Here is a 12373-nt window from a genome sequence, read left to right as displayed (position 1 = left end):
TTGTAACTCCGGCCTGTGGAGTCCTTGCTTTTAAATTGCAGCAACCAAACTGTTAGATTTCTATCAGATAACCACAGCCACAATTCACATTGACATTGTACAGTATGAGACTGTATCCAGACCAGGTGCACTGTGCCATTGTTAGTTGTATTCTCCTTGATGTGTTTTGCTTTACCCTTCATCTATCCAGTTTGTCCTGTATCAGTGATTCACTTCTCATGTTTTGAGTTGTTTTTTGTTCCTGTAATGTGTGTGTACATGATGATGCTGTCCCCCATCATTTGATTCAACAGCTGAACCTCCATTATCTGTTGAGTAGATGGCAGGTTTTTGTTTGATATCCCATTGGTTGATGTGGCGATGGTGATGGAGCCAAAGGCTGGGAGCTCAGATTCCACCAGGTCAAGCTGTGAATTGAGGTTGAGATAATCTGATAACCTGAAAGTTGGCAAGATGACCACAAGCACCATGGCTTCCCCAGTGGTCCTCAGGAGAGAGAATCTGCCACTCTAACCAGGCTGGTCTAATGGGACTGCAGTTGTTAGTGATCCTCTGGAGTACAAACTCCAGAAGATTTTCCCACTGTCTTCCCAAGGGGCAACCGAGGTATAGGCAATAAATACCAACTTTAACCAGTACGCTCACATCCTGCGAACAAATGAAATGAGTCAAATGCAGAAAGTCCAGATTCTAGTGCTGCAGAGTTTGGGGTGACGCTAACATGTCCAGCTCAAGATCAAACTGTCTCAGTTGTTTCATAAAGGAGAGTTGAAAAACCAAAAAATCCTTGGACAAAACTAGACCCTGGGATAATATTGAAAACTAATTGGAATGGATAAAGGGGGTTCTGCACTGTGTGCAGGTGTGTGCGTGGCAGTGTGCTTGTGTGTGCACATCTGTCAGTGTGTGCTTGTATAGGTACAGAGATAGTTATCACATACATTTATTGTCTTAACAAAGTTGATTGTATTTGTTTCTGATGCAGCAATAAATGTAAACTTTGGGTGGATGTGAATGGAATTGCAGCCTTTTTAATATGTAAGCCCTCTCATTATTGAATGACATGAGAAAATTCTCATGTTAAAAAAAACACACAACGTACAAAGAACACTGCTGAACAATGAAAAGATTGGGTAAAGTACTTTTGATGCAAACTATTCCTGTAAGCTTGAGGATATTCTCCACAGCTGTGTTTCCTAAGAAAAATAGGAAGAGGAGGAGACCATTCAGATCCTCCAGTCTGCTACACCATTCGGTTTAGATGATGGTTAATCTGCACCTGACCTCCATTTAACCTCCTTTCCTCCAATACCCAAACCCAACAAGAACATGTCGCTCATAGTCTTGATGGCTGCAATAGACTCCCAACATCTGCAGACCTTTGCAGGAGCAAATTGAAGATTTCCCTGCCCTTTGTGTGAGGAAGTGCTTCCTGATAACCTGGGTCAGATATGAAGGTTCTGCCCATTGTCTTGGACTCTTTCTCCCACCACAGGAAATAGTTACAATCTTTGGTAAATTTTAATCGCCACGGTTGGATCACCCTTCAGTCTTCAATATTTAAGAGAACATAATTTTAGTCTGTACAACCTGGCCTCCCTGGGATAATTCTGGTGAATCTGCTTCCACCCCCCCCCCCCCCCCCCCCCCCAGGCCCCAAGGCCAGACTCCCTTTCCTGAGGTACGGGGCCCAGAACTGAAACTAGTTCATCTAATGGTGTGTCTCCTTATCTACTGGTGATGCTAATTCATGGTGGATCTTGACTGAAAAAGGAGTCTTCAACGTTAATCTGAGAAAATGAAGCGGCACATTACCCGAGAATGACTTGGGAGCAGCGTGGGTGGAGTGGGAATGAGGCAGGTATACATTCAAACTGAGTCTTTCCCTCACCTGATCACCGTTCGTCACAGCCAAACTGTGGATAATAGTCGCAAGTGAAAAGGTCATTTCTAAACTTCCAAGTCATTGCCAACCCCTCAGCTGGATTATTCTTATGTCTGATCCTGGGCCCAGCTCCTTTTGGAAGGATGTCAAGGTGAGGCGAGGGTGTGGAGCAGATTTATTAGAATGGGATCACGGATGAGGAACTTCAGTGAATGTGGAGAGACTGGAGAAGCTGGGATCCTTCTCCTTCGACCAGAGGAGGTCCTGGGAGATTTAACTGAGGTTTTCAAAATCATGGAGAGAGTTTGATGGAGTAAATCAGGAGAAGAGTGTTTTCAGGGGCAGGAGGGTGAGGGAGCAGAGGGAGACAGATTGAAGGGAATTGGGGAAAAGCCCCAGAGGGGGAGGGGAGGGGGGAGATTGTTTTACACAGTGAGTTGTTGGGATCTGGAAGGTGCTGCCTGAAAGGGCGGTGGGAGCAGATTCAATCAGAACTTTCACACTGAGAATTGGGAAACACTGGAAAAGAAATAAAATTGCAAGAAAATGTGGAAAGAATATGGGGTCCTAATTAGATAGCAAAGATCAAGCAGCAGCTTGGTGGACTAAACAGTCTCCTATACTGTCAGAATCCATTCTAATTTGCAGCAAAAGTAACTGACCCTTTATTCACTCACTGTTTGAAGTTAATCTCCCAACTTATGGAACTTCAACTAAACTATGAAAATATGTAGAAATCAGTGCATTGATCTGCTGCCCATTCTCTGTTATTGCTGCATGTGCCCACACTGGATGATGCATGGCCAGTCTGGACTGATGCATTTCAGTGTTGTCATGTATCATGTCAGTGTCCTGCGCCTCTTCATCTCCTTAAGATAGTCTGTTAGACCTACATCATTAACCAAGATTTGGTCACCTGTGCTTCCATCTCCATATATGGTTCCCTGTGAAATTTTGTTGATAACATCTGTAAGCACCTTGAATGTTTTACTCTGTTAAAGGTGCTCTACATAACTGGAAATTCCCGTTGACATGATCGGTGTGCCATTGTTTGATGATGTACAGGTGAATGATTTGCATTGTTTCTTTAAACTCTTGTAAACCACATTAAGTTTTGGCTGTCATTGCTAATTTCCACCTTTGCATTGTTTTTGTGATTCCATTTGCGATTTTCATCACTGCCCCCTCCTCCCCGCCACCCCCCCCCCCACCACCACCATGCACTGGTCCCACCATTCTGATTGGGTTATCCACTGCATTTGTGAACAATGTTTGGCTGCCTTCCCTCCCCCAGCCACTCTGTCCCTCGATGTTACAGAGGAGCGCAAATCTCTTCAGGAGAAAATCGCCGATGCCATTAAAGAGGAGAGGTGTTGTAATTCGGAGCCCGAACCCAGTGATTCCAGCACTGAGGAGGAGGATGAGATGGCAAGTGGAGATGATACAGAGAGAGCATCCGTGCAAAGGCAGGAGAGTAAGTTGCACACTTTACCTTCTGTGTAGCCTAGGATCACATTACATACAGCTGAATTATTCAGCAAAGTGATGAATGATGAAAAGAACAAACTTGCAATTGTACATCAACATTTCCCTACCTTATGATATCCCAAAGCACTTTACACTCATTAGTTTGAAAATACAGTCACTATGATCATGTCAGGATTCAGGACAAACAGTTGTCACGCAGTAAGATCATGCAATACTCATTAGATATTTCAATCTTCTTTTAGTGAAATTGAAAGATAAACATTAGCTAGAGGGCCCTGGAGCCATGAGTCTTACAGCTATTTCTATGTACCAAATGACTTTTTCAGCAGTGGACGCACAGGGAAATGAACAGTGCTATTCTGAGTTTCCTAGGAGTAACTTGATTCATTCAACGCTGCCTCAACAACTTGTTGAGAGAACTCAAACTTCATAGCTCCCTGGTCAGCAGCATTTTGCTGATTCAGTTATGGCACAACGGGCATCCAGAACCTGAGAAAGGAGCACTCCAACTTCCAGAGTGCTAATGTGTAACTGTAGACCTAATCATCTTCACACTATTGTCCTATCTCCTCAGGTCATTAGGAAGTTGACAGGCATAAATCTCATCTTCAAGAGTGGGGTGCTGGAAAAACAGCAAGTCAGGTAACATCTTAGGATACTGCCTGACCTGTGCTTTTCCAGCACCCCACTTAACTCTGATCTCCCACTGTAGTCCTCACTTTCTCTAAATCTCACCTGGCACCTTCAGCAGAAGCCATACAGTGACCAGTTGGCTACACTGAGCGTTTGACATATTAACTCGGTGTATGAGGAATGAACTCAACTATGTCATTATCTTAGCTACAGTGAAAATCTTCAAGGGAGAGAAGAGGAGCTGACTTACATCCAATTAAATTAAATCCTGAATGTATGTGGGTGTGTAAACATTACAAGGATATGTTCGAACCAATATTCTTCCATTATGGACAACAAATGGAGGAAGGAGTGAAGGTGGTAAGGGCACCCAACGTACTGAGAGTGGGGACCGTCCCATCACCAAGTCTGGCTTATTAGCATCTGTATTGAGTGAGATGGTCACATCCTAAAGGACATTGTTGCAGTTGATAAGGGAATTATTAAGCAAAAAACATACCCTGTCCTCACCAACTCACCTGTTACATTCATCTGCCCATGATAGTAGTGGTAAGAGTGACCACTGCATAGTCCTTGTGGAGACAAAGACTTCTTCATCCTGAGGATACCCTGCATCATGTTGTATGGCACTGTCAACATGCGAAATGGGATAGATTCAATCCGGATCCAACAACTCAAAACCACTCTCCATGATGTGATGCAGGTCATCAGCAGAATTGTATTCAATTGCAATTTATAACCTCATGGCCCAAAATATTTCTCATTCAACTAGTATCATCAACGAGGGGATTAAGCTTGGTTCAATATAGAGTATAGGAGAGTGTGGCAGGATCAGTGCCAGGCAGGTGTTGGCTTTTGACATTACAACACAGGAGTATGTTTCCCCACTAATCATTGCAGCAGTGTGCACCATACAGAGCTAAGCACAGACAACAGATTGCATCTCAGGTCTGCAGTCCTGCTACATCCAGACATAAATGGTGCTGGACAACTAAACCACTAACAGGAGGTAGAGACTCCACAAATATCCCCATCTTCAATCACAGGGGACTCCATCACATCAGTACAAAAGGAAAGGCTTACAACCACCTTTAGCCAGATACACCAAGTGGATAATTTACCTTGACCTCCCCAAAGATGGAGAGCAGAGTCTGCTCCATCTTCCAGTGAGATTATGGCTAATTGATAATCCTCACTTCCACTTTCCTGTCTCTTCCTCTAAAGGTCACTGGCATTCCAATCCTGAGATACCAGGACATAGCCTTTAGCCAATCGAATCAGTTCACTTGGTTATTGTTTAGTATATACAAATCCACAGTTTGAAGTGATCTCCCCAAGGTGATTAGTCCATCACTTAAGCCCGTGGAAGGGAGAATTTTTCTTTCCAGGGGGATAATGGATTTGTATTGAGTCCCAGTGAGGGAGAGGCTGTTTCTGCAAGGCCCCTGGCTTGTCCTGAGCCTGATAATTGAGACTGGATTCAGGCCACCCATAGGAACGTAAGAGATCCTACCAGCAAGTGGTATTCCAAGAGAAAATTAGAGCACAAAAAACAGGGAATCCCAGTCCCTCCAGAATGAGCAATCTCAACATTGAGGAAGTGATAATATCAGTTGAATGAGGAATATTTTGGGCCATGGGGTTATAAGTTGCAATTGAATACCATTCTGCTGATGACCTGCATCACATCATGGAGAATGGTTTTGAGTTTTTGGATCAGGATTGAATCTATTCCATTTCTGGCAATAGGGCCAAAAGCTTTCTCAGCCTTGCAATACAATGGTGAGGTATACTGGCTGCCAGGTGAAACTGCATCAAATGTTTTGCTACCTAACATTCTTCGTGGTGTCAAACAACTGAAGACACTGGATACTACAGAGGCCATGGACCCTGACAACATTCCATCAAAATACTGAAGGCTTGTGTTCCAGATCTAGTGACTTGGTTTGCCAAGGTATTCCAGGGTGACTCAGTCTATATTTAATCATCAGCAAAATGAGGAAAGTTCATATGATTGAAGCATTTTGAATCAGTAATGGGTTGATGGGTTATGGAGAGTGGGCAGGGAAGTGATGTTGAGGCCAAAGTGAGATTATCCATGATCATATAAAATGGCGGAGCAGGCTGAAAGGGTTTAGACCTACACTCTACAGGCGAGAAGGATGAGAGGAGATCTAATTGTTGTCCATAAGATGCACAAGGCGATTGACAATGTTGATGTGTAGTGGGTCTTTTCCCTTGTGGATGAATCTAGAATGAGAGGTCATAGGAAGGCACGGTGGCACAGTGGTTAGCACTGCTACCTCACAGTGCCAGAGACCCGGGTTCAATTCCTGCCTCGGGTGACTGACTGTGTGGAGTTTGCACATTCTCCCCGTGTCTGCGTGGGTTTCCTCCGGGTGCTCCGGTTTCCTCCCACAGTCCAAAGATGTGCAGGTCAGGTGGATTGGCCATACTAAATTGCCCGTAGTGTTAGGTAAGGGGTAGATGTAGAGGTATGGGTGGGTTGTGCTTTGGTGGGGCGGTGTGGACCTATTGGGCTGAAGGGCCTGTTTCCACACTGTAAGTAATCTAATCTAAAAAAAAAATAATTTTAGGGTAAGGGATAGCAGATTTAAGATAGATGAGGAAAAACAGAAACGTAGAAAACAGGAGCAGAAGTAGGCCATTTGGCCCTTCAAGCCTGCTCTGTCGTTCATTACGATCATGGCTGATCATCCCACTCAATAACCTGTTCCCACTTTTGCCCCATTTCCTTTGATTCATTTAGCCCTAAGAACTCTATCTATCTCTTTCTTGAAATCATACATGAATTCACGTTTTAGCCTCGAATGCTTTCTGTGGCGGTGAATTCCTGTTGGCAGGCTCACTATCCTCTGGGTGAAGACATTTCTCTCAAAGGATCATGGAATTCATGAGCCCAGATCACAGCTGATGCTGGGATGTGGAGGAAATTTAAGGAGGAAACAGAAACATGTTTAATTACTAATGGGAGAGTGTGCAGGAAAGTGGAATTGAGGTCAAGATGAGATCAGTCAAGGATGTATTAAATGGGGGAGCAGGTATAATGGGCTGAATGGCCTGTTCCTATGTTATAAATGAGTTGCTTGCTCAACTATTTCAGGGTCAACTGCTTTGTGGTTCTCAAGTCATGTGGAGCAGACCAGGTAAGGAAGACAGATTTCCTTCCCTAAAGCACATTAGAGGAGCAGATAGATTAGGAACATGAGGAGTAGCAGTTGGGGATTCAGCTGCCAAGCCCGCTGTGCCATTCCACTGGATCATGGCTGATCTTCTAACTCAGTGCCATTTTCCCACACCAACCCAGCCTATTAGTCGCTAGCCTATTAATCCAGAGACCCAGGTAATATTCTGGTTTCAAAACCCACCTTACCCTACTGTCGATGGTGAAGTTTGACTTTAATGCAAATATAGAATTAAGAATCTAATGATGACCTTGAATCTGTTGTCATTATTAAGAAATTTATTAATCTATGTCTTAAACATACACAACGACTGAACTTCCACAGCCCCCAGGGCAGAGAATTTCTAAAATTCATAACCTACCTGGTGAATCTCAATTCCCTTATTCTGAGTCTTCTCCCTGGTTTTAGATTACATTACTTACAGTGTGGAAACAGGCCCTTCGGCCCAACAAGTCCACACCGACCCGCCGAAGCGCAACCCACCCAGACCCATTCCCCTACATTTACCCCTTCACCTAACACTACGGGCAATTTAGCATGACCAATTCACCTGACCTGCACATTTTTGGACTGTGGGAGGAAACCGGAGCACCTGGAGGAAACCTACGCAGACACGGGGAGAACGTGCAAACTCCACACAGTCAGTCGCCTGAGGTGGGAATTGAACCTGGGTCTCTGGCGCTGTGAGGCAGCAGTGCTAACCACTGTGCCACCCACAAACTGAGGGAAATATACTTCCTGCAAGATTTCCAGGAGATCACACCTGATTCTATTGAATGCAGACCCTGTTTCCTTGGACCCAAAGAGAAAATGCTGGAAAATCTCAGCAGGTCTGGCAGCATCTGTAAGGAGAGAAAAGAGCTGACGTTTTGAGGGTCAGTTAGAATCGAAACATCAGCTCTTTTCTCTCCTTACAGATGCTGCCAGACCTGCTGAGATTTTCCAGCATTTTCTCTTTTCGTTTCAGATTCCAGCATCTGCAGTAATTTGCTTTTACCCTGTTTCCTTGATCTCCCTTTAGAAAACAATCCCACCATTCCAGGGATCAGTCTTGTGAACTTTCACTGCATTCCTTCTCGTCAAACTATTCAACTGCAAACAATGCTCCAGACGTGGTAACCTATAATTTCATGCTGTCTTTACTGAGACTAGTCTCCAATTGTAGATTTTTCTTTACAGTTGAATGTAAGTTCCATCACCTGCTGTGCGAGGGATTTGAACCTGTGTCCCCAAAGTAACAGAAAATATGTTGCTGGAAAAGCGCAGCAGGTCAGGCAGCATCCAAGGAACAAGGACGTTTCGGGCATCAGCCCTTCTTCAGGAATGAGGAAAGTGTGTCCAGCAGGCTAAGAAAAAAGGTAGGGAGGGGGGACTTGGGGGAGGGGCGTTGGGAATGTGATAGGTGGAAGGAGGTCAAGGTGAGGGTGATAGGCCGGAGTAGGGATGGGGGCGGAGAGGTCAGGAAGAAGATTGCAGGTTAGGAAGGCGGTGCTGAGTTCGAGGGATTTGACTGAGACAAGGTGGGGGGAGGGGAAATGAGGAAACTGGAGAAATCTGAGTTCATCCCTTGTGGTTGGAGGGTGCAAGTTTTGCATTTCTTGCGGTACTTGCGCCCACACCTCCCCCTTTACTTCCCTCCAAGGCCCCAAGGGACACGTCCATATCCGCCACAAATTCACCTGCACCTCCACACACATCATTTATTGCATCCGCTGCACCCGATGTGGCCTCTTCTATATTGGAGAGACAGGCCGCCTACTTGCGGAACGTTTCAGAGAACACCTCTGGGACACCCGCACCAACCAACCCAACCATCCCGTAGCCCAACACTTCAACTCCCCCTCCCACTCCACCAAGGACATGCAGGTCCTTGGACTCCTCCATCGCCAGACCATGGCAACACAACGGTTGGAGGAAGAGCGCCTCATCTTCCGCCTGGGAACCCTTCAACCACAAGGGATGAACTCCGATTTCTCCAGTTTCCTCATTTCCCCTCCCCCCACCTTGTCTCAGTCAAATCCCTCGAACTCAGCACCACTTTCCTAACCTGCAATCTTCTTCCTGACCTCTCCGCCCCCACCCCACTCCTGCATTCCACCTATCGCATTCCCAATGCCCATCCCCCAAGTCCCTCCTCCCTACCTTTTATCTTCGACTGCTGGACACACTTTCCTCATTCCTGAAGAAGGGCTGATGCCCGAAACGTCGATTCCCCTGTTCCTTGGATGCTGCCTGACCTGCTGCGCTTTTTCAGCAACACATTTTCAGCTCTGATCTCCAGCACCTGCAGTCCTCACTTTTTCCCCAAAGTAGCAGACTGGCTTTCTTGGATTACTAGCTTAGAGACATTATCACTACATCACCATCTCCCTCGAACTTTCACTCCATCCACCAATAGCAGCAGCAGTGTCTACTATCCACAAGATGCACAGCAGAAATCCCTCAACGCTCATTCCAAACCTGCAAACACCTCGATCTGGAAGGACGAGGGCAGCAGAGGCATGGAAACACCAAGTTCCCCTCCAAGCCACTCCCCATTCCCACTTGGAAGTATGCCACTGTTTCTCGTTAGGAGATCTACCTACAGCACATGGACTGCAATTATTCAAGAAGGCAGCTCACCCCCACCTTCTCAAGTGCAACTAGGCATAGGCAATAAATTTTGGCCAGCCAGTGACACCCACACCCACGAGTGTTAATAAAAAAAGTCACATTATCCTTTCTCTCACCATGATTGCTCTGTCCCCTTCCCGAGTTGAATAACCAATTTGAGACAAGAAGGGTTTCTTGTCCTCAGTAATGATGGCGATGGGATGTACAGTGATGGGAAAATCAGTTAACATTTTTTAATTTCTCTTCCTCGACAAATATTTTCTCCCTCAACTGACAATAAATGGGCGGCATGGTGGCTCACAGCACCAGGGTCCCAGGTTCAATTCTAGCCTCAGGCGACTGTCTGTGTGGAGTTTGCACATTCTCCCCGTGTCTGCGTGGGTTTCCTCCCACAGTCCCAAGATGTGCAGGTCAGGTGAATTGGCTGTGGGAAATTGCCCATAGTGTTAGCTGCATTAGTCAGAGGGGAATGGGTTTGGGTGGGTTACTCTTCGGAGGGTCGGTGTGGACTTTCTTTCTACCTTCTCCACCATTCCAGAAGATGACATGCTCACTCCACTTCTCTACCGAATCCCTATGTCCTTTTATTCCATGTGTCTATTTTGTATTTTTTTAAATCTTTTGAGTCCATGGGAACTTACTGTGTGAAAATTGGTTGCCCCATTATGTTGTTACACAGTGGCTGTACTTGATAAAAGGTATTCTTTATCAACATGAAGAGGTAAAGGGTGATGCATCTATGTTTGCTGATGATACAGACAAATTGTGTTTACCTCACTTGCTAGAGTTTTTTATTGAAGAGGTTGCAGAATGAATTGATGAGGGCAATGCTATTGATGTGGTGTATGTGGACTTTTAAAAATTCATTCATGAGATCAGGGTGTTGCTGGTTTGGCCAATGATTTATTCCCTAACTGTCCAGAGAACAGTTAAGAGGCAATCCCATTGCTGTGGGTCTGGAGTCATGTGTAGGCCAGACCAGGTCAGGATGGCAGATTCCTTCCCTAAAGAGCATTAGTGACTCAGATGGGATTTTCCAACAATCGACAATGGTTTCACGGTCACCGTTAGATTCCTAATTGTAGATATTTATTGAATTCAAATTCTACCACCTGCCTTGGTAGGATTTGAAGCTAGGTCCCCAGAACGTTTTCTGGGTCTCTGGATTAATACTCCAGCAATAATACCATAGGCCATCGTCTCCCCTGTAAAGGTGTTTGATATAATGCCACACAACAGACTGTGAAGGAAAATGATAGCTCAAGTGAATGTCAACACGAATATAGAGTTGGCAGAGTGACAGGACACCGAGTGATAGCAATGGGAAAGGGTCATGCTGGAGGTCCCCAGGAGTTGGTGTTGGGACATTTGCTTTTCCTGATGTGTATTAACAATCCAGATCTGTGTATAGAGGGAGCACTTACAAAGTTTACAAATGATATGAAACTGGAATGCACTATGACCTTCAGAAGGACACAGACAAGTTGGGAGACTGGGCAGACAAGGGGCTGCTGTATTTTACTGCAGAGAAATGTGAGTATTTTTGGTGTTGTGGACCAGGCTGGAGGAGGCAGGGTGGCTCAGATGTTAGCACTGCTGCCTCACAACACCAGGGACCTGGGTTTGATTCCTGCCTCTGGCAACTGTCAGTGTGGAGTTTGCACATTTTCCCTGTGTCTGTGTGGGTTTCCACCCACAATTCAAAGATGTGCAGGTCAGGTGAATTGGCTATGCTAAATCAGACATAGCGTTAGGTGCATTATTCAGGGGTAAATATAAGGTAGGGAAATGGATCTTGTTGGGTTACTCTTCGGAGGGTCAGTGTGGACTTGTTGGGCCGAATGGCCTGTCTCCATACTGTTTCCATCTTTAAAAAAAGTAGCCTGGCCCCTAACTTTGCTCGTTGTTTTAAGCAGGTGTAACACAGATATTCCAGGAGGGACGCAGTTGGTCAAACCACTTAATTTTAAACAAAACAATTTATTTACAAGATTACCGAATGAAACAAAAACAAAAGAGAACAGAATGCTGAATAACTTAACCTATCTGAGAACCCAACTGATTATGCCAATTTAATGCTGCTGATGTAAATACTTGCAACAATCCCAATAAACATCCCTTGGCACAAAAGGTAAAGTCAAACCCAGGGTCTTACAGGAGGGGGAGAGAGAGAGAGAGAGAGAGAGATGCTAGCATGGAACACCCTGTTCATGTAGCTGTTTCTTGGGATCAGCAGCCTCAAACACTGCTTGACTGCTTTCAGACCAAACCAGAGAGAAGCTGAGCTGGGAGAACTGGCCACTCCCCTTTCACTGTACAAGGACTTTTTAAAAAATTGAATATAAAGGCTTTTTCCAAGGCAGTATCTGTTAGCTATAATCAAACTGGCCCAAAAACCCATCGAAACCGAGACATTTCGTAGCCTGTGTGTTTAACCTTGTTAAAGGATAAGCATCATCACTGTGGGTGCTACATTTCAGATTAAAGATGTGAAGAGACTGTTCAGTAAAGATTCACAAGACCGTGACCAGGGCTGAGGAACTTCAGT

The 12373-nt window shown here is 45.1% G+C and overlaps 1 protein-coding gene across 1 annotated transcript in view; it reads left to right on the top strand.

Annotated features, from left to right (window-relative positions):
- erich3 (glutamate-rich 3) overlaps positions 1-12373 on the top strand; it is a 116980-nt gene that overhangs the window by 87373 nt on the left and 17234 nt on the right. Inside the window, exon 14 of the mRNA XM_072574893.1 lies at positions 3180-3359. Within this exon, the coding sequence (XP_072430994.1) occupies positions 3180-3359 (180 nt within the window). The remainder of the gene's footprint in view (positions 1-3179; positions 3360-12373) is intronic.

This window comes from Chiloscyllium punctatum, chromosome 7, assembly GCF_047496795.1.
Source record: "Chiloscyllium punctatum isolate Juve2018m chromosome 7, sChiPun1.3, whole genome shotgun sequence".
NCBI classification, from domain to species: domain Eukaryota; kingdom Metazoa; phylum Chordata; class Chondrichthyes; order Orectolobiformes; family Hemiscylliidae; genus Chiloscyllium; species Chiloscyllium punctatum.
The sequence above is the reverse complement of the archived record's forward strand: the minus strand, read 5'-3'. Positions and strand labels throughout refer to the sequence as shown.